At 47.9% G+C, this 23,813-nt stretch overlaps 1 protein-coding gene across 3 annotated transcripts in view; it reads left to right on the plus strand.

Moving 5' to 3' along the window:
- SLC4A4 (solute carrier family 4 member 4) overlaps positions 1–23,813 on the plus strand; it is a 309,463-nt gene that overhangs the window by 46,602 nt on the left and 239,048 nt on the right. For all 3 annotated transcript variants that reach the window (XM_088448350.1, XM_088448352.1, XM_088448351.1), the window contains exon 2: positions 7,489–7,562. In XM_088448350.1, coding sequence (XP_088304476.1) covers positions 7,489–7,562 — 74 coding nt within the window. The remainder of the gene's footprint in view (positions 1–7,488; positions 7,563–23,813) is intronic.

The raw sequence follows: 23,813 nt of genomic DNA on the forward strand, positions 1-23,813 counted from the left end.
AACACTCGCCTAGCGCCATTCTGAAATACCCTGGCCGTGACATCCTACACAATCTAAATAAATAAATTAACTAACCCTATTTTGTGTTCTACACCAAACTTTGTACAGGTTAAGTCTCCCATATCCAAATATTCCGAAATACGGAATAATTTTAGCATGACTGAGATAATGAGACCTTTTATTTTTGATGGTTCAATGTACACAAACTTTGTTTATTGCACAAAATTATTACAAATATAGTATAAATGACCTATAGGCTGTGTGTATAAGGTGTATATGAAACATAAATGAATTTCATGTATGTACACAAACTTTCTTTGAGCCACAAAATTATTGAAAATATTGTATAAAATTACCTGCAGGCTGTGTGTGTATATAAGGTGTATATAATACATAAATGCATTCTGTGTGTATATTTGGGCCCTATTCCCAAGATATTTCAATATGGTATGCAATTATTCCAAAATACGGAATATTCCGATATCCAAAATACCCCTGGTCCCAAGCATTTTGGATATGGGAGACTCAACCTGTATACGTTTTTAAGAACATGCAATCATAGATGAGTATTTTATTTAATTAATTGAGACCATATTGGTGCATTTGGAAAATAAAAATATGAGATATGGTAAGAACTTACCCTTGTTATCTCTATTTCTACGAAGTCCATAGGGTTCCACAGGATACCTTGGGGTATAGGTGTGACGTCAGTCGCAGGGCACCAAAGAGTTAAGCTTTCAGCCTCCCAGGATGCACTAGGTCCCCCTCCTATACCCCGCCCCCAGGCCAAGGCACCTCAGTTAGTTACCAAGCCATAGGCCGGAGGAGGAGAAGGAAGAGAGAGAACAAAGATCTGGACACATACAAGAATCACATTCTCACCAGAGGGAGACGGAAAACCGGTGACCAGAGCAAAGCCCATCTGCAGCACAGGTGCGACAGGGCGGGAGTCCTGTGGAACCCTATGGACTTCGTAGAAATAGAGATAACAAGGGTAAGTTCTTACCATATCTCATATTTTCTACTTCAGGGTCCATAGGGTATCCACAGGATACCTTGGGGATGTCCCAAAGCAGTATCCTTTAAGGGTGGGGACGCTCCTGTGCAGAAAGGAGAATCCGCCGCCCGAAGGAAGCATCCTGAGAGGCGAAGGTGTCAAACCTGTAATACCTCACGAAGGTATGGACAGAAGACCACGTAGCAGCCTTGCAGATCTGAACTGCCGAGGCACCACGTCAAGCTGCCCACGAAGGACCCACAGACCTAGTGGAATGAGCCTTCAGAGAAGGAGGGACCGGTAGGCCTTCATGAAGATAAGCTTCAGAAATAGCCATACGGATCCAGGCTGTCAAAGTTTGCTTTGAAGCAGGCCAACCCTTTTTACAGAAGCCATAGAGGACAACAAAGCGTCCGACTTCCTAAACAAAGAAGTGCGGTCCACATAAGTCCTTAAGGCCCGCACAACATCCAAAGAGGCCTCACCCACGGAAAGACCCGGTGAGTTAAAGGCCGGAACAACTATTTCCTCGTTAACCTGAAACTGGGAAACAACTTTGGGGAGAAACTCGGGCCGAGTGCGGAGCACTGCCCTGTTCCCATGAAAAAAACCAAGAAAGGGGGTCTACAAGAAAGAGCCCCTAACTCAGAAACACGTCTGGCTGAAGCAACGGCCAGAAGGAAAACAGTCTTAGCTGTTAGCCATTTAATATCCACTGAGCCCAGTGGTTCAAACGGCGGTCCTTGGAGAGTCCTCAGGACCACAGCCAAATCCCAAGGCGCCACAGGTGGAACAAAGGGCGGCTGAATACGGAGAACACCTTGCATAAAGGTGCGCACATCCGGGATTGTAGCAATCCTACGGTGAAACCAGACAGATAGGGCCGAAACCTGTACCTTCAAAGAAGCAAGGCGAAGCCCATGATCTAGTCCCGCTTGCAGGAAGGCGAGAATCCGAGACAGACGAAACTCCCGCGGTGCATAACCTCTCGGTCGACACCACTGGAAGAACGTATGCCACACGCGATGGTATATCCTCGCGGAAGACGGTTTCCGAGCTCGTAACATGGTACACAGCATAGAGCTGGCAAACCCCCAGGACCTCAGCATGGCCGTCTCAACAGCCACGCCGCCAAAGACAGCCGAGTCAGGTCCGGGTGAAGACAAGGACCCTGAGACAGAAGGTCCGGTCGTAGCGGCAACCGCAGAGGACTGTCCACGGACAGACCCTGAAGGTCTGAGAACCAGTGCCGTCTGGGCCACGCGGGAGCTATCAACAGGAGCGTCCCTCCTTCCTGTTTGAATTTCCGGATTACCCGTGGAAGAAGGGAGACCGGAGGGAACAGGTATGCGAACCTGAACGTCCACCGGACGGACAGAGCATCCACCAGAGACGCCCCTTCGTCTCTTGTGCGAGACCCGTACACCGGCAACTTGTTGTTGTGCCGGGACGCCATGAGGTCGATTTCTGGAAGACCCCACCTGTCCACCAGTAGTTGAAAAACGTCCGGGTGCAGGGACCATTCCCCAGGATGAACGTCCTGGCGACTTAGAAAGTCCGCCTCCCAATTTAGCACTCCCGGGATGAAGACCGCTGATATGGCCGGAAGATTGCGCTCCGCCCAAACCAGGATCCGAGAGACCTCTACGAGAGCCGCCCGACTGCGAGTTCCTCCTTGCCTGTTTATGTAGGCCACGGTGGTAGCATTGTCCGACTGGACCTGCACCGGGTGACCCTGGAGAAACCGCTGTGCCTGCAGGAGAGCATTGAAGACCGCACGGAGTTCCAAGATATTTATTGGAAGCTCCGCTTCTGTCGGTGTCCACCTGCCCTGGAACAAGTGTGGACCCGAAACTGCTCCCCAGCCTCGAAGACTGGCGTCCGTTGTCAACAGGACCCAATTTGGAACCCAGAACGGACGTCCCTTGTTGAGGTGGGTCATCTTTAACCACCACGCAAGGGACAGGCGAACCTCCGGGGTGAGCACAATCGTCTGGAACTTCAGAGACTGAGGCAGCCCGTTCCACTTGGACAGGATCAGGTGCTGCAGAGGTCTAGAGTGAAACTGGGCGTATTCCACCATGTCGAACACCGACACCATGGAGCCCAGTAACCTCATCGCCGAGTGTAAGGACACCCGGCGGCTGTGCAGACAACTGCGCACCCTTGACTGTAAAGCAGAGATCTTGTCCTCCGTCACGAAGATCCTTTGCTGTCCCGAGTCCAATAAGGCTCCAAGATGCAGAATCCTCCGAGACGGGATTAGAGTGGACTTCTGCCAGTTAATTAGCCAGCCGTGCCGTTGCAGCAGTGCAATGGTCAGGTCCAAGTGGTGTAACAGGAGCTCTGGAGATCCTGCCACCAATAACAGGTCGTCCAAGTACGGCAACATGCGGACTCCTTGCAGCCGCAGAGAAGCCGCCATGACCGCCATAGCGTCCTGTATGTCCAATGACACCATGTAGTCCCCAGGTTCCAGCGCCAGAATGATGGACCGTAGGGTCTCCATCCGAAACTTCGGGACCCGCAAAGACTTGTTGAGTGCTTTGAGGTTGAGAATCGGACGATATGACCCATTGGGTTTCTGTACCAAAAATAGATTTGAATAGAAACCCTGGCCCCTCTGGGAGAATGGAACAGGCACTATAACTCCAGCCTGGAGCATAGTGTGCAATACCTTCCGCAGCTCCGTAGCCTTGTTCCGGTCTGATGGTAGACCCGTGGTGAAGAATCGAGCCGGGGGTCTGTGCCGGAAGGAGAGGGCGTACCCGTGAGAGACCACCTCCAGAACCCAAGTGTCTGTCGTAGTGAACGACCAACACCGGGAGAACTGCAGCAGGCGGCCTCCCACCCTGGGATCCCCCAAGGGGAGACCCGGACCGTCAGGCCGCAGGCTTGTCATCTGGCTTGGGGGCCGGACGTCTGGTACTCCATGCCTGTTTCCGGGGCTTGCCCGATTTCTTAGGGCCAGCCTGTCGAGGAAACGACTGTGGTTTGGGCCTGCCCTGGGCCCTAGATGACCGAAAGGACGATGGTCCAGAACCAGAAGGAGCAGCGGCCGACGGGAGACAAGCAGATTTGGCTGCCGCCAGCGTGGCCACAATCTTATCCAGATCCGGACCGAAGAGAACTTCTCCGGTAAACGGCAACGCTTCCAGACCTTTCTTGGATCTGCGTCCGCCTTCCAGGATCGCAGCCACAAGGTGCGACGAGCAGCTACCGCTGCTGAAGAAATTCTAGACACCAGAGTACTAATGTCTAGAGCCGCCTCGTTGATGTAGGTGGCCGAATCACGGAGATTGCCAATCAACTCCGCTTGTTCGGCCGGACAGTCGGATTCAAAAGAAGCCTCTAATGAATCCGCCCAGCGCTCCATCGCTCTGGCAACCCAGCAAATGGCCATAGCCGGCCGTGCTGCCCCCCCTGCAAGGGAATAAGCGGACTTCAGGCAGATTTCTACCTTGCGGTCCGTAGCATCCTTAAGGGAGGACATGGATGGCATCGGCAATGTGGCACTACGGACAAGACGGGTCACGTGAGAATCCACCTGTGGAGGGGATTCACACTTAGCAAAATAATTATCCGCGAACGGATAAGCCACCGCCAGGCGTCTCTGCGGCTGGTATCTTTTGCCAGGTTGTTTCCACGCCTCCTCTAAATGGTCCACCAACTGACCCGAAAGAGGAAAGACTGTGGCATCGCCCTTCACATCTTTGAAAAAGGCATACTTAGATTTAGCCGCTGGGGGAACTTCGTCCTCAATCACCAAGGCTGTGCGGACCGCCCGAATAAGTCCAGGAATATATACTTTGGACTTAGCATCAGCGTCCTTAGTATGGAAAGGTTCCTGATCGTAAGGATCCAGAATCTCCCCATCATCAGACGTCCCTTCGTCATCCTCATAAGGAGCGGACAGAGACGCCACCGGCCTTTTATGAGGCCGCATCACAGACTCCCCTTGCAATACATCCGACAAGTGCTGTAAAGAACTCGTCAGGGAGTTAACCCACGCTGGCTCCTGAGAACCCGGGAGCGGGGAAATAGGGAGACTGTGGGGTACCACCAATTGTCGTGGGAACCCCTGCATGGGTGACGACACCACAGACTGCTGGGACAAACCCATCGGAGTAAACGCGGGCTGCGGAGCTAACTGGCCCACTAAAGCTGTTAACGCCTGAGCGAAACAAGCCCAGGGCGGCTCCTGTACCGGTGCTGTAACCGTAATAGGCCGCGCCATGGACAACACTGCCGGCAAAGGCCCTCCGCGCTACCCTCCCCCTCCGCTAACGGTACTTTGCACGTGGTACACTGTAGCCGGAGGGGAAAATCACTTTCAGACATGATGGCACCACGTATGTGACCTCTCTCACCAATTAAGTATTAAATAGGCGAGAGACCACCCTGCAGCACCGCACCGCAAGGGCTTTAGCAGAAAGAACAGGGACAGTAATAAAGCTGACAGTTTAGTGAAGAATAGTTACAGGCAGCGCTAGCACAGTCACATACAATGCAGAGAAATAACAATTCCTGCACTAACAGCGCTGATCACTCAACTACACAGACACAGGGCCTGGTAGGACACAGCGCTGCATACACAGACCTGAGCCACAGCGGAGGAGAGGTATGCGGGGGGACCCAGACCACGATGCTTCCTTCCAGACTTCCAGCAGCGTTCACCATGCGTTGCAGAGAAGATGGCCGCCGAGGAGCAGAGAGAAGCTGGCCTGGGGGAGGAGCGCTGACACAGGACCAGTCAGCACAGTGCAGAGAGGGCTGTGTGCAGCGGGGGAGGCGCCGGCTGTGAGACAGGGAAGGCGCGCTCCCCTGGCATGCATTTAACCCCTGGGACGCCGCAGCGCTACCGCTCTGCTGCGGTCCGCTGTCCCAGGGGGTAGTGGAAGCGCAGGTTGGTCGCCTGGCTCCACGCTGCAGCCAGTCCCCAGGGAGCCCCCTGCCTGGGGACTTAGGACCATGTGATCAGCGGGGACCCACCGCGGGACCCCGCTGCTTACCTCTGTCCCCCTTGAATCCGGCCATGGTCCGGAGCATCTGGGGTCACCGCTAGCTGTGACCCCAGACGCCCACCAGCATCCCCGGATCAGTACCGGCGTTCTGGTACCGGCGGGGTGTAGGGAAGACAGCATGGACGTCAGGACTGACTGTCCATGCTGTTCATCCAGTTGTGCAGCCACAGCTGCATGAAGAATAAGCTTCAGGGGCTCTTCTAGCCCCCACTCCAACAGGTGCACCCGACTCCGGCCGGGCACCAAACTAAACTGAGGTGCCTTGGCCTGGGGGCGGGGTATAGGAGGGGGACCTAGTGCATCCTGGGAGGCTGAAAGCTTAACTCTTTGGTGCCCTGCGACTGACGTCACACCTATACCCCAAGGTATCCTGTGGATACCCTATGGACCCTGAAGTAGAAAGTCCAATTTTAAACCTAAAACAACATTTCTAAAATTAAAAAAAAAAAATACTTGCTATGAGGTGTACATTTCTCTTGGGGATGTAGTTTATATTCTGCCAGCAACCCTTTTCCCAACCCCATTCTTGAGATAATTTACCCAGTGCGCATGATCAGTTGCGTTAGTTGATGAAACTAAATTCTATTAATTGAAGTAAAACCGTCATTGAATTAATTGAGCTAATGCCCTCTTTTATGTTTTTAGCATATGGACCCTCAAGATTGCAGAACCTCTGGTTGCTGTGTTTGAAAATAAGTTTCTCATATATGTAGTGTTGCAATATACAGTATGTTTGTGTTTGTCTTCCTGCAGTTGACAGCAGCAGATGTTACAATTGGCTTTTAGGACACTAGTAAATGACAACCATAATATTTATTTACGAGTATGCATAATCACACATGTACAGTGACACATCTTCTGTGACATCATCAAAGTGTTTTGTGACCTGTGGCTGCAGTATCACCATGGTGGCCATGGATGCCCAGCACCTTTATCACTGGGAGCTTGGTTAGCTGTACTAATCCTCAGATGTCAGCTTTCTGTCATCCCGGCATCTCAGCATGTGACACAGAGCAGAAAAGTATTAAGGGACTGGTGTAAGCCTCAGCTTCCTTTTGTATGTGCTTGTATGTCTGTGTGCTGGTGTACCTGTCATGTCCGCAGTATGCCTGGGTCTGCCCTGTAGAGAATCCATGGACCACTACAAAAAACTTTTTGATGAAATGGAATATGCTAATTGTTTATTTGAAACCTAAAAAGGAATACATGTCTTCTGGCTGGGATTACGCTTTTGTTACACCTGTCAGCACTAATGCTCTGGGATTCTAGCTGCACTGGCCATCTTAATCACAAGGCAGTCTAAGTGGACTTGCCTGGAGGGGTTTTCGGAGACCATAATAAGGAGAAGGCCTCCTCAGATAATATGAGCAGGACTGCACAGGCTAACTTGCCTCAGAGTAAGGGCTTGTCAGGCAGCTCACTCCAGGAGAGGTCTGAGCACTCTTTCTTTCTCTTTTACTACTACAGGATGGAAGATGAGGCGGTGTTGGACCGAGGGGCTTCGTTTCTGAAGCATATGTGTGATGAAGAGGAGGTGGAAGGTAAGCACAAGAATATTTTGCCTATACACATAAATGGAAATGTAACTCCCTCTTCATACATATTAAGGGCTGTGTTTTGAATAAAGTTGTTATATTGTTTCTTTTTTGCATGAGTTGTCCCTGGTTTTGACTGAGCAGTAGATTCTTAATGCCGGTCTGGCGACTCCATACCTGACTTGGAGTCATCCTATAAATAAAACAGTAAAATTGTTTAAACTGGAAAAAATATATATGCAGTATAAAGAGAATATATATATATATATATATATGTTGGATCCTATGGGGGATACCTAGGAGGGCACCAGAACATTATCGATTCAAGGTGGGAGTGCTGCCCTATGTGGATTTATTTATATATATATATATATATATATATATATATATAAACCATGTGTTTCCTTAGGAGCACAGCAAGCCCCATAGAAAAAGATACCAGTGCACCAGTTTTTTCTTCTACACTGGTCCCGATGACAAGGTCCACCGAAACCTTGAAACGTTGACACACTGGGTGTATTATGTTATTTTTCTAATACATATTGATTTTCTACTAACGGAGTGCCGCCTTATCTTTTTCTATGGGGCTTGCTGTGCTCCTAAGGAAATACCTGGTTTATATGCTAACTGAAGGAAGGCACCCATTCAATTACATTATTATATTGCAAGTGCCAAACGTGAAGCAACATATATATTTATATATAATATATATGTTACATTGATTGCATACTAAAAGCTGTAAGTAGATCCCTATAAATAAATATTTTAATCACCATTACAAAATTGTTATGTTACCTTTAAGGAAGGTTATGTGCCTTATTAAATCCCACCACTCTTTTAAACCTGATGTTTTAAGTACCTTTCAAACTAGCTGACACAGTACACACATACTGTAGTTTAACCTATTTGTTTCATAATAAGGGGATTTATGACATGGATATGTTTGTTTGGTTAGTTTATATCCAGATAGCAATCTTTCCTTCTCATTCATAAAACACTCAGCTGACAATTGTGCCAACAAGTTATGACCCTGGCAGGTAGTTTCAGTCATTTTCTTTCTGGGCACCTGAAAAATCTTTGCTCTAAGCTTAGAGATTTTACAGTGACTGACTGTTCATGCTGTAGTCTGCAGACTGGATAATGGCTATGAGAATTTTCTTAAGAAAAAAAAAAAAAAAGCAGATTTACTGTTTAAACACATGAAAGATCTTGAAAAAAGCTGTCTATTTTGAGCCTGTTCTTAATTCTTCTTATCTGGCTGGCGTTGATTAAAATTAACATGCACGTGCATGCGCGTACACACACAAGTGACACAACTAATGTTCACATGTGCTTGGTTAATAATGTAATCATCCAATGCTTTCAAATAACTGCAGAATGTTTTATTCCCTGGCACAGTTTGCTACAGGGACAGCTGTGTCAGCTGTATCAGTTGTAACTGCCATCAAAATAATTTAATTTTGATTTTATATTATCAAAGTCCAGCCTACTGTACCTTCTTCCACAACTGTAACTATTATCTGTGCAGTGCAAATTGTGTCCTCTCCTGCTGAATAATCTGTTAACAGAAACGATCTGTATGATAACAAATGCCATTCTGGTGTGCTATTAATTAGATTCCATATAGGCTATACTGTATATGCAGTGCAGTTAAAAGTAATGAGTTATGCTGGGTACACACTATGTGATCCATTGAACGATCTATCATTCCTACGCGGATCGGAAAGGCAGATTTTGCGGACTGCATAAGTGTGTAGAGACTCTGTGCGCTCCCACGGGCAAATGTGATAATGTCCGGACGGCCAGCCGGATGATTTTGCATGCGGCACAGTTGCAGGTAATGAAGGACTGTTCATTACATTCCTTAATGTGTACCCATGGTACGATATGTTGACACATCAACAAGTGTGTACCCAGCTTTACTCTATAAAAGTTGTTTACTCTATAAAAGTTGTTTACTCTGATTAACCCTGTTTAAACATATACTGTAATACCAAGTAAGATACTAGATAATAAACATGTTTAATGTTATTATTTGTATAAATTCTCAATTCCATATTAACAATATTTAAAAAAATAATATTCTTAACTAGATGTCACCTTTCTGATCTAGCAGTGAGCAGGCCTGTGATTTAAGGCACACATCCACTAGACCAGGGGTGGGGAACCTTTTTTCTGCTGACGGCCATTTTGATTTATATAATATTATTCGCAGGGTGGTGCAGGCCACGCCCCCTCAGTGTGATGTCACACAGAGGATGCTTCGGGAAGCTGTAGGGGCAGCGGTGTGACCGTCTGAAGCGTCCTACACACACACACACACACACACATGCTCATATATATATATATATATATATATATATATACAGATACATATAAATATATATACTCTCATAAATAGACACATAAATACACAGAGGCCAGACATTACACTGACCTCTGGAAAGATAACCTGGATGTGCTTGCCTGTTACTTCCCCTCCTGAGCTAGTCCGACTGGTTGACACAAAGCTTCAGAGCAGGACGCTTGGTAGGGGGGCGGAGCTTCAGCGGGTCCGAGGTGGACGGGACTTCGGTCGGCTTGTCTACCAGTGGAGACGAGGGGGCCAAGGGGTGTGAGACCGTGAGTTTGGCTAAACATCGGCAGAAAGGTGAGGGAGCTGGGCTGTTACTGGTGACAGAAGAAAAAACTTTTTTTTTTTCCCTGTCTGCACTGCAGTCTGTGTATGCTGTGGGCCTAATTTCAAAGGGAGGCCTGGAGCTGTAGCTCCACTCGCCCCAATATTAATCCGGCTCTGCTGACGATAACGTCAGGTTCAACATGTTTGCAGATGATTGATGTGCCTACACTGAACGACTGCTCTATCAGTGTAGGCACATCACAGACTGACAAACGACTGCACGATTACAATGTCGTAATCATGTAGTCTTTTGCCTGTCTTCTAGTGGATGTGTGCCTTTACTCCCTTGTGCAGTTTAGGAACTTCCGCAACCTAGACCTAGATCTCAACAGTAAATGACAGCCAGGTCATTTGTCAGTAGGACCTGTAAACTGTACAGAACAGTTTTAGGCATTACACGGCGATCAATGAGAACGCTGCATTTTCAACCAAAGTCATATTTGATTGTCAGATGAAATGCATATATGCATTTGTAATAAGAAATCCCTGAAATATCACATATTTTCCATGCAGATGTTCAATGCATGGACATGGCCATAAATAGGGGTGGATGAGCATGGACAGGATTGTAAATAGGAGTGCATCATAACATCAGGTGTTTGGGGGCGAGATTGGCAGAGGGCGCAAAATTGCCCTGTTCCGGAACTGCGTATAATAGATTGATTTAAAAGGAATTGTCTTACTAGTTACTACTAGAGACATTTTGCATTCGGTTAAGGATTGCTTAGAATATCACAGACCTATTGAATATACCAGAAGGAAACTGAAGACTGCAAGGTCTTCCCTGGTTAAAAAGGCAGAAAATAAAATTAGCAGTAAAGGAGGAAAATATCAGCAAAATCAAAATGTAACAATTACTACTGAATCTAATACTAGCTCATACCATAAGTGCAGTCATCTTGTATCTTAGAACATGGCAGAAAACATGGTTGTACTAGGTGCCAACATTTTGGCAAAGTGATTGTAAATTTGCTAATTCCGCTCCATGTTAGTTCACATACCAATAATATTTTTGCAGTTTTATTAGCATAAAAATATAATTGTAGACATTAGTGATATATTTTCTACAATGCAAACATGATTATGTATGTAGCAGGTTTACATGTATTTAATACTGTACGGCATGTTTTAATTTTACAAAAATTTTGGAAAAAAACAAATAAACCTTAAAGCTAAGGGAGTTATTATATTTCAGGCCCAGAGAAGCCTATGGAGTCATATACGGGATATTACATATATATATTTGCCTACTTTCCTGGAATGTCCATGAGACTGACACATTTTTAGGGGTCCTCCAGTACACCTGGGCAAGTAGGCCGTCCACCTGCATTCAGCCTTTCCTACATGGGAGAATCACACCAGGGTGCCGATTTAATGGAAAAAAAGCCTTTTTCTACTTCAGGGTCCATAGGGTATCCACAGGATACCTTGGGGTATAGGTGTGACGTCAGTCGCAGGGCACCAAAGAGTTAAGCTTTCAGCCTCCCAGGATGCACTAGGTCCCCCTCCTATACCCCGCCCCCGGGCCAAGGCACCTCAGTTTAGTTTGGTGCCCGGCCGGAGTCGGGTGCACCTGTTGGAGTGGGGGCTAGAAGAGCCCCTGAAGCTTTTTCTTCATGCAGCTGTGGCTGCACATCTGGATGAACAGCATGGACAGTCAGTCCTGACGTCCATGCTGTCTTCCCTACACCCCGCCGGTACCAGAACGCCGGTACTGATCCGGGGATGCTGGTGGGCGTCTGGGGTCACAGCTAGCGGTGACCCCAGATGCTCCGGACCATGGCCGGATTCAAGGGGGACAGAGGTAAGCAGCGGGGTCCCGCGGTGGGTCCCCGCTGATCACATGGTCCTAAGTCCCCAGGCAGGGGGCTCCCTGGGGACTGGCTGCAGCGTGGAGCCAGGCGACCAACCTGCGCTTCCACTACCCCCTGGGACAGCGGACCGCAGCAGAGCGGTAGCGCTGCGGCGTCCCAGGGGTTAAATGCATGCCAGGGGAGCGCGCCTTCCCTGTCTCACAGCCGGCGCCTCCCCCGCTGCACACAGCCCTCTCTGCACTGTGCTGTCTGGTCCTGTGTCAGCGCTCCTCCCCCAGGCCAGCTTCTCTCTGCTCCTCGGCGGCCATCTTCTCTGCAACGCATGGTGAACGCTGCTGGAAGTCTGGAAGGAAGCATCGTGGTCTGGGTCCCCCCGCATACCTCTCCTCCGCTGTGGCTCAGGTCTGTGTATGCAGCGCTGTGTCCTACCAGGCCCTGTGTCTGTGTAGTTGAGTGATCAGCGCTGTTAGTGCAGGAATTGTTATTTCTCTGCATTGTATGTGACTGTGCTAGCGCTGCGTGTAACTATTCTTCTCTAAACTGTCAGCTTTATTACTGTCCCTGTTCTTTCTGCTAAAGCCCTTGCGGTGCGGTGCTGCAGGGTGGTCTCTCGCCTATTTAATACTTAATTGGTGAGAGAGGTCACATACGTGGTGCCATCATGTCTGAAAGTGATTTTCCCCTCCGGCTACAGTGTACCACGTGCAAAGTACCGTTAGCGGAGGGGGAGGGTAGCGCGGAGGGCCTTTGCCGGCAGTGTTTGTCCATGGCGCGGCCTATTACGGTTACAGCACCGGTACAGGAGCCGCCCTGGGCTTGTTTCGCTCAGGCGTTAACAGCTTTAGTGGGCCAGTTAGCTCCGCAGCCCGCGTTTACTCCGATGGGTTTGTCCCAGCAGTCTGTGGTGTCGTCACCCATGCAGGGGTTCCCACGACAATTGGTGGTACCCCACAGTCTCCCTATTTCCCCGCTCCCGGGTTCTCAGGAGCCAGCGTGGGTTAACTCCCTGACGAGTTCTTTACAGCACTTGTCGGATGTGTTGCAAGGGGAGTCTGTGATGCGGCCTCATAAAAGGCCGGTGGCGTCTCTGTCCGCTCCTTATGAGGATGACGAAGGGACGTCTGATGATGGGGAGATTCTGGATCCTTACGATCAGGAACCTTTCCATACTAAGGACGCTGATGCTAAGTCCAAAGTATATATTCCTGGACTTATTCGGGCGGTCCGCACAGCCTTGGTGATTGAGGACGAAGTTCCCCCAGCGGCTAAATCTAAGTATGCCTTTTTCAAAGATGTGAAGGGCGATGCCACAGTCTTTCCTCTTTCGGGTCAGTTGGTGGACCATTTAGAGGAGGCGTGGAAACAACCTGGCAAAAGATACCAGCCGCAGAGACGCCTGGCGGTGGCTTATCCGTTCGCGGATAATTATTTTGCTAAGTGTGAATCCCCTCCACAGGTGGATTCTCACGTGACCCGTCTTGTCCGTAGTGCCACATTGCCGATGCCATCCATGTCCTCCCTTAAGGATGCTACGGACCGCAAGGTAGAAATCTGCCTGAAGTCCGCTTATTCCCTTGCAGGGGGGGCAGCACGGCCGGCTATGGCCATTTGCTGGGTTGCCAGAGCGATGGAGCGCTGGGCGGATTCATTAGAGGCTTCTTTTGAATCCGACTGTCCGGCCGAACAAGCGGAGTTGTTTGGCAATCTCCGTGATTCGGCCACCTACATCAACGAGGCGGCTCTAGACATTAGTACTCTGGTGTCTAGAATTTCTTCAGCAGCGGTAGCTGCTCGTCGCACCTTGTGGCTGCGATCCTGGAAGGCGGACGCAGATCCAAGAAAGGTCTGGAAGCGTTGCCGTTTACCGGAGAAGTTCTCTTCGGTCCGGATCTGGATAAGATTGTGGCCACGCTGGCGGCAGCCAAATCTGCTTGTCTCCCGTCGGCCGCTGCTCCTTCTGGTTCTGGACCATCGTCCTTTCGGTCATCTAGGGCCCAGGGCAGGCCCAAACCACAGTCGTTTCCTCGACAGGCTGGCCCTAAGAAATCGGTCAAGCCCCGGAAACAGGCATGGAGTACCAGACGTCCGGCCCCCAAGCCAGATGACAAGCCTGCGGCCTGACGGTCCGGGTCTCCCCTTGGGGGATCCCAGGGTGGGAGGCCGCCTGCTGCAGTTCTCCCGGTGTTGGTCGTTCACTACGACAGACACTTGGGTTCTGGAGGTGGTCTCTCACGGGTACGCCCTCTCCTTCCGGCACAGACCCCCGGCTCGATTCTTCACCACGGGTCTACCATCAGACCGGAACAAGGCTACGGAGCTGCGGAAGGTATTGCACACTATGCTCCAGGCTGGAGTTATAGTGCCTGTTCCATTCTCCCAGAGGGGCCAGGGTTTCTATTCAAATCTATTTTTGGTACAGAAACCCAATGGGTCATATCGTCCGATTCTCAACCTCAAAGCACTCAACAAGTCTTTGCGGGTCCCGAAGTTTCGGATGGAGACCCTACGGTCCATCATTCTGGCGCTGGAACCTGGGGACTACATGGTGTCATTGGACATACAGGACGCTATGGCGGTCATGGCGGCTTCTCTGCGGCTGCAAGGAGTCCGCATGTTGCCGTACTTGGACGACCTGTTATTGGTGGCAGGATCTCCAGAGCTCCTGTTACACCACTTGGACCTGACCATTGCACTGCTGCAACGGCACGGCTGGCTAATCAACTGGCAGAAGTCCACTCTAATCCCGTCTCGGAGGATTCTGCATCTTGGAGCCTTATTGGACTCGGGACAGCAAAGGATCTTTGTGACGGAGGACAAGATCTCTGCTTTACAGTCAAGGGTGCGCAGTTGTCTGCACAGCCGCCGGGTGTCCTTACACTCGGCGATGAGGTTACTGGACTCCATGGTGTCGGTGTTCGACATGGTGGAATACGCCCAGTTTCACTCCAGACCTCTGCAGCACCTGATCCTGTCCAAGTGGAACGGGCTGCCTCAGTCTCTGAAGTTCCAGACGATTGTGCTCACCCCGGAGGTTCGCCTGTCCCTTGCGTGGTGGTTACAGACGACCCACCTCAACAAGGGACGTCCGTTCTGGGTTCCAAATTGGGTCCTGTTGACAACGGACGCCAGTCTTCGGGGCTGGGGAGCAGTTTCGGGTCCACACTTGTTCCAGGGCAGGTGGACACCGACAGAAGCGGAGCTTCCAATAAATATCTTGGAACTCCGTGCGGTCTTCAATGCTCTCCTGCAGGCACAGCGGTTTCTCCAGGGTCACCCGGTGCAGGTCCAGTCGGACAATGCTACCACCGTGGCCTACATAAACAGGCAAGGAGGAACTCGCAGTCGGGCGGCTCTCGTAGAGGTCTCTCGGATCCTGGTTTGGGCGGAGCGCAATCTTCCGGCCATATCAGCGGTCTTCATCCCGGGAGTGCTAAATTGGGAGGCGGACTTTCTAAGTCGCCAGGACGTTCATCCAGGGGAATGGTCCCTGCACCCGGACGTTTTTCAACTACTGGTGGACAGGTGGGGTCTTCCAGAAATCGACCTCATGGCGTCCCGGCACAACAACAAGTTGCCGGTGTACGGGTCTCGCACAAGAGACGAAGGGGCGTCTCTGGTGGATGCTCTGTCCGTCCGGTGGACGTTCAGGTTCGCATACCTGTTCCCTCCGGTCTCCCTTCTTCCACGGGTAATCCGGAAATTCAAACAGGAAGGAGGGACGCTCCTGTTGATAGCTCCCGCGTGGCCCAGACGGCACTGGTTCTCAGACCTTCAGGGTCTGTCCGTGGACAGTCCTCTGCGGTTGCCGCTACGACCGGACCTTCTGTCTCAGGGTCCTTGTCTTCACCCGGACCTGACTCGGCTGTCTTTGGCGGCGTGGCTGTTGAGACGGCCATGCTGAGGTCCTGGGGGTTTGCCAGCTCTGTGGTGCGTACCATGTTACGAGCTCGGAAACCGTCTTCCGCGAGGATATACCATCGCGTGTGGCATACGTTCTTCCAGTGGTGTCGACCGAGAGGTTATGCACCGCGGGAGTTTCGTCTGTCTCGGATTCTCGCCTTCCTGCAAGCGGGACTAGATCATGGGCTTCGCCTTGCTTCTTTGAAGGTACAGGTTTCGGCCCTATCTGTCTGGTTTCACCGTAGGATTGCTACAATCCCGGATGTGCGCACCTTTATGCAAGGTGTTCTCCGTATTCAGCCGCCCTTTGTTCCACCTGTGGCGCCTTGGGATTTGGCTGTGGTCCTGAGGGCTCTCCAAGGACCGCCGTTTGAACCACTGGGCTCAGTGGATATTAAATGGCTAACAGCTAAGACTGTTTTCCTTCTGGCCGTTGCTTCAGCCAGACGTGTTTCTGAGGTAGGGGCTCTTTCTTGTAGACCCCCTTTCTTGGTTTTTCATGGGAACAGGGCAGTGCTCCGCACTCGGCCCGAGTTTCTTCCCAAAGTTGTTTCCCAGTTTCATGTTAACGAGGAAATAGTTGTTCCGGCCTTTAACTCACCGGGTCTTTCCGTGGGTGAGGCCTCTTTGGATGTTGTGCGGGCCTTAAGGACTTATGTTGACCGCACTTCTTTGTTTAGGAAGTCGGACGCTTTGTTGTCCTCTATGGCTTCTGTAAAAAGGGTTGGCCTGCTTCAAAGCAAACTTTGGCAGCCTGGATCCGTATGGCTATTTCTGAAGCTTATCTTCATGAAGGCCTACCGGTCCCTCCTTCTCTGAAGGCTCATTCCACTAGGTCTGTGGGTCCTTCGTGGGCAGCTCGACGTGGTGCCTCGGCAGTTCAGATCTGCAAGGCTGCTACGTGGTCTTCTGTCCATACCTTCGTGAGGTATTACAGGTTTGACACCTTCGCCTCTCAGGATGCTTCCTTCGGGCGGCGGATTCTCCTTTCTGCACAGGAGCGTCCCCACCCTTAAAGGATACTGCTTTGGGACATCCCCAAGGTATCCTGTGGATACCCTATGGACCCTGAAGTAGAAAATATGAGATATGGTAAGAACTTACCCTTGTTATCTCTATTTCTACGAAGTCCATAGGGTTCCACAGGACTCCCGCCCTGTCGCACCTGTGCTGCAGATGGGCTTTGCTCTGGTCACCGGTTTTCCGTCTCCCTCTGGTGAGAATGTGATTCTTGTATGTGTCCAGATCTTTGTTCTCTCTCTTCCTTCTCCTCCTCCGGCCTATGGCTTGGTAACTAACTGAGGTGCCTTGGCCCGGGGGCGGGGTATAGGAGGGGGACCTAGTGCATCCTGGGAGGCTGAAAGCTTAACTCTTTGGTGCCCTGCGACTGACGTCACACCTATACCCCAAGGTATCCTGTGGAACCCTATGGACTTCGTAGAAATAGAGATAACAAGGGTAAGTTCTTACCATATCTCATATTATTAAAATTTCAGTTTTCCTTGTGAAACAAAATGAAATCTTGACTATTTCTAGTTTAACATTAGGAGCACTTTTTTCCCTAATACAGTTCACATCAATAGTGAGTATAATACCATATAATTTCCTATCTCTTAGTGTAAGTAATATAATTTTATTACTTATTAAGTTACGCTTTCTGGAAATGGTAAAATAACGAAAAATCCATATTGCTTTAGGCATTACTGCTTGATTTGATTTTGGTAAAATGCATTTTTATGTAGTTATCTTTTTTAGCTATTACATTTTTAAAATACTTCAAAGGAAAGAAGAGGAAAACAGGGCGTTGCTGAGTCAGTACACAGAGGAACTTAATTTAAAAAGTGGTTGTATATTAGGTGCGTTGTATCTTGTCTTGTACACAAAATATCCCCTAAGTTTTGTGTTGCGTCAGTGCAACAACTGTGTTTTATCTTATTTCCTTTGAAATTTTCACATAGAGTTGTAAGTAGCACTCCTCTATATATAAAGTTAAGTATTACGGATACAGATGTGTCCTCATACATCTAGCCTCCTTGCGCGTTAAACATTCCTTCTAGTCATGCCATGCTGTGGAGTGACTCTGTAGCGTCGATCATCTTTCCTTGCAACTTTTACCTTCAAATCCGTCTTATTTGCACTGCAATGTGAATAGTTAGCACAAGCAGCTTCTGCTGATTAAAATGATATGCAACATTCCTATATTCTGTGAGTGACTGGGAATGTAACTGCATGTGAAATGCCAAGTTACAGTGTCAGCAGCTGTAATACTGTAACATAGCGTTTCGCATGCAGATACACCCGCAGACGCTCACAGAACATAGGCTTGCCGCATATCATTTTAATCAGCAGAAGCTGCTTGTGCAAACAAGACGCATTTGAAGGTAAAAAGTCCCACGAAAAGACGCTCAGCACTACTGAGTCACATGGAGCGTTTTGTGTAGCCCAACTTGTAGCGCGCGGAGGATACATGTATGTGGACACATCTGTATGTATTTGAATGAAGAGTCTTTAGCATTATCAATAGCAGTGTATCACAGACGCATGGTGAGTGTTTTTCTGTACAGGTCACAAAACATTTTAAAAATACTGTGTAAACTCAGGATGGGTTTTATACATGTAGATATATTTGTGTCCACATCTGTCATGGGATGCTGTACTGAGTGCTGCCAGCAGTATACAGGTATTGAGTCTCTTATCCATAAATCCTTTGGACAGTCCAGACAGTTCCAAATACCTGAAAGAGGAAAAAAGTAATTAACTGCTAGTGATAATGTCATCATACACACAGACATAATCCTCAAGTGCCTCCTCCTTCTACAATCACTGTGCGCGTGATTTACTGCAGAGAGGAATGCCATGAGCAGAGCAAGGAAAGTCATAGGGTAGTTGTGGGCATGGTGGAAATACTTTCTGTGGGTTGTAGTAAAAAGGTCGATAATGACAATGTCAACATTCATAATGTCGACACCACAATGTTGATATTGATAAAATGTCAATCCTTTACTTTCCAATTCCTTTCAATTTAAAGCAATATGTTTTGCATGACCCTGACATACAGTAATAGTAATTACTAGAGTAACGTTTGTGCTGATTATCTCATAACAATGCAACATATGGCACATGTCAAGGGGTGGGATATATTAGGCAGCAAGTGAACACAATTCTTGAAGTTGATGTGTTGGAAGCAGGAAAAATGGACAAGTATAAGGATCTGAGCTTCTTTGACAAGGGCCAAATTGTGTTGGCTAGACGATTGGGTCAGGGCATTTCAAAAACTGCAGGTCTTGTGGGGTGTTCCTGCTATGCAGTGGGAAGTACCTACCAAAAGTGATCCAAGGAGGGACAACTGGTGAACCATGAAAGGGTCATGGATGCCCAAGGCTAATTCATACACGTGGGGAGTGAAGACTAGCCCATCTGGTCCTATCCCACAGAAGAGCTACTGTAGCACAAACTGCTGAAACAATGAATGCTGGCTATGATAGAAAGATAGACAATTCCTCCCCCCCTCCAACACGAATAGACCAGTAAAGAGATTTGCATCCTACTGAATAATAGTAATTGTAGAGGGTATATTTACAGGACATTTCCACTCACTTTAATGGTTTGATTCACCTCCGATTGGAACAAGTATAAGGATTTTTCTTAAAGATACGGACCTTGATTTTTATCTTATCATTTTATCACATTTGTGGACTATTTTACAATTGATTGTTGAATAAGCGCCTCAGGTCCATCTATTTATTTTTAACCTGATAGGGGTCCCGCTTTGAGGTGCTGCTAGTACTGACCTTTGCGCAAAATAAGGGTGTGTCTTGTGGTAATATATATATATATATATATATATATATATACAGTCAGGTGCATAAATATTGGGACATTGACAGAATTTTCAGATTTTGGCCTCTATTCACCACCACAATGGTTTTGAACTGAAACAAACAAGCTGTGCTTTAACTGCAGACTTTCAGATTTAATTTGAGGGTAATTACATCCAAATCGGGTGAACAGTGTAGGAATTACAACAGTTTCAATATGTGCCTCACACTTTTTAAGGGGCCAAAAGTAATGGGACTATCAACTCAAAAGCTATTTCATGGACAGGTGTGGGCTATTCCCTCATTATTTCATTATCAATTAAGCAGGTAAAAGGTCTGGAGTTGATTCTAGGTGTGACATTTGCATTTGGAATCAGTTGCTGTCAACTCTCAATATGAGATCCAAAGAGCTGTCACTATCAGTGAAGCAAGCCATCATTAGGCTGAAAAATTAAAACAAACCCATCAGAGAGATTGCAAAACATTAGGTGTGGCCAAATCAACTGTTTGGAACATTCTTAAAAAGAAAGAACGCACCGGAGAGCTCAGCAACACCAAAAGACCCGGAAGACCACGGAAAACAACTGTGGTGGATGACAGAAGAATTATTTCCCTGGTGAAGAAAAACCCCTTCACAACAGTTGGCCAAATCAAGAACACTATCCAGGAGGTAGATGTATATGTGTCAAAGTCAACAATCAAGAGAAGACTTCACAAGAGTGAATATAGAGGGTTCACCACAAGATGCAAACCATTGGTGAGCCACAAAAACAGGAAGACCAGATTAGAGTTTGCCAAACAACATCTAAAAAAGCCATTACAGTTCTGGAACAACATCCTATTGACAGATGAGACAAAGATCAACTTGTACCAGAGTGATGGGAAGAGAAGGAAAGGAACTGCTCATGATCCAAAACATACCACCTCATCAGTGGCTGCCAATGGAACTGGTTTCCTTGTATTTATTGATGATGTGACTGCTGACAAAAGCAGCCGAATGAATTCCGAAGTGTTTCGGGCAATATTATATGCTCATATTCAGTCAAATGCTTCAGAACTCATTGGACAGCGCTTCACAGTGCAGATGTACAATGACCCGAAGCATACTGCAAAAGCAACCAAAGAGTTTTTTAAGGCTAAAAAGTGGAATATTATGTCAATCCCCTGACCTGAATCCGATTGAGCATGCATTTCACTTGATGAAGACAAAACTGAAGGGAAAATGCCCCAAGAACAAGCAGGAACTGAAGACATTTGCAGTAGAGGCCTGGCAGAGCATCACCAGGGATGAAACCCAGCGTCTGGTGATGTCTATGCGTTCCAGACTTCAGGCTGTAATTGCCTGCAAAGGATTTGCAACAAAGTATTAAAAAGTGAAAATTAGATTTAGGATTGTTTAGTTTGTCCCATTACTTTTGGCCCCTTAAAAAGTGGGAGGCACATATAGAAACCGTTGTAATTCCTACACCGTTCACCTGATTTGGATGTAATTACCCTCAAATGAAATCTGAAAGTCTGCAGTTAAATCACATCTTGTTTGTTTCATTTCAAAGCCTTTGTGGTGGTGAATAGAGGCCAAAATATGAAAATTCTGTCAATGTCCCAATATTTATGGACCTGACTGTATATTTGCAACATATAGTTTAGCCACCAGCCACGCTAAGGTGTCTCTGCTTTTGATGGTCCTACCGCTACATGATAATAGCACCCACTTTGGGTCATACATTTATACATTTTCTTATGCTACATTATAATAGCACATACATTTATATATTTATATAGTGAGAGCTAGCTCACGTAAAGCAACCCCAAGAACCTCCAACGTGGTACTTACAAGGACCAACACGTCCTGGTCTTTGTAGTGTCAGAACACACATGTCACGATCCTGAGTAATTTTTCCCATTTTCTCCTATGTTTTACTTCTGCGGTGTTTGTTCCAGCTAGATCTGAGGTCAGCTCTCATGCTGTGACTGCACATCACTCCCGGATGATGCAGAGGTCCACCTGCACTGTACATGGCATCCAGCTGGCTATGAGGACTGTCCACATTGTTCCTGCTCTGTGACCTCAGTGTGTTTACTCAGTATGCTAGCACACAGGCTACACACCAGAGTTCCTGCTAACAGAGCAGGAAGCTCCCTACTGACGTCACTGGTGATGTCAGTAGGGCCGCCTACAAACGGCAGGAGTTCCTTCAGGAACGCCTCTGTTTGTCCGGCCACCCCGCCTACAAAACGGGATGAGCTGTCGATCAACATCGACAGCCGCCACTTTTGTAGCGAGCCCTGGAGCGAGTGCATTTGTCACTCGCTCCAGGGCTTGCGCACGCGCAGTGCGAGCGCTGTGCATGTGCAGGCCCTCACCATCGACCTGCTTGTGAACGGGTCTGAATGAGGTCCTGAGAGTGCTGCTCCCAGTCCAGCTGTTCGCAGCATCCAATCCCTTGGGATCCACCTCTATATATTCCATTTCCTGACTGGCCCACATTGCCAGTACAACGTCGCTTCTGCTGAAGTTACAGCTCTGTGCTGAGCTCCCAGGTACTCTGTATCTGAATGGTTCCAGTCTGTATCATTCCAGTTCCAAGTCTGGTTATCAAGTCTCCAATCATCGGTCTCAGCCAATATCTTCAATCATCGGTCTCAGCCAATATCTTCAATCATCGGTCTCAGCCAATATCTCCAATCATCGGTCCCAGACGATATATTCAAACATCGTTCTCAAACTGATCCAGTGCTTCAATTCATCAACAGCGGTCTCAAACCAACCCAACTCTTCAATTCATCAACATCTGTCTCAAACTGATCCAGTTCTTCAATTCATTAACATCAGCCTCTATCCGATTGTCTCCAAACATCAATTCCAGACTGTCTAAAAACATCAGTTCCAACCTGACTGTATCCAAACATCAGTTCCAATCCGATTGCCTCCAAACATTGGTTCCAATCCAGTCTTGCTTCATCAATTCCATATTTTCGATTCTATTTAATCAATTCTACTACATCGGTTCCTATTCGATTCTACCACTACAGTTCCAATTCAGTTTCCAATCTTATAAAGTTGTTCCCTACTGTCCTTGCCTTTGCGCTTATCTCCTTCAGCAGTTACACTGCCTCCTATCTTCCCTAATTGCATTGTTCCAACCAACTCCAACCCTCAGACGTGATAGTTTGTACTGGCCAAATGGATCCAGCCAGGGAACAGGCCAAAGCCGCAGGATTTGCACAAGACTTTGTAGCAATCTTAGAACATCAAGAGGTGGCACAGGCTTACGTGATACAGTTCCTGCAAGAGCTGAACAATCGGCTGGATAATGTCCAAACTACACTTGGTGATCCTGGGGCATCCAGGACAGCCTTCCAGAATCTTTCCTCATCTGTTCCTACAGTTGCATCCCATCTTCAGCTGTGGCACTTCTAAAACAATTTCTCATGAGAAGGCAACTCACCCTCTAATTGTTGTTGGACTTCTCACTTCACTATTTCTCTTACACCTGAACATCTAGGTACTCTTCATCAACTGTTACAACAGTTACAAGGCCTTCTCACCAGAATTGTTCTGATTATTCCTGAGTTCCTTTGTGACACTCCTAACACAATTAAGTCTTTTGCTCCATATCCTGTGTCCTAAGAGACTATTGTCGCAGACTCTCCTAGAGCTAAGGTTTCTCCTCCTAAGCAACATAAAGTGAATCACCAGAGTTACCTGCGCCCTAAGCTCTCCGTGGCTGAATTTCAGTGGCGCAAGGCATTACATATCTATCTACTGTAGGAGTTCAGATCTTTTCATTAAAGACTGTTCCCTTTGCAAGTATACATCGGTAACATCGCAGAATTACAGCAGCCTTGACCTTACTTAGAAATTGATAACCACATTGCACACAGTAAGTACTCAAGCTGCATATGCCGTTGCAATGGCTAATTTAGGCATAACCATGTAATGTCTTTCAAACGGACAGGCATGTCTGCGTTTCTCCAACCACTCCCCCATCCATCCCCAAATGCTGGCTACCTGTCACTCACTCTGTGATGGCTTACCGTGATC

Source organism: Taudactylus pleione, unplaced genomic scaffold (genome assembly GCF_031769625.1).
Source record: "Taudactylus pleione unplaced genomic scaffold, aTauple2 ptg000454l, whole genome shotgun sequence".
NCBI lineage: Eukaryota > Metazoa > Chordata > Amphibia > Anura > Myobatrachidae > Taudactylus > Taudactylus pleione.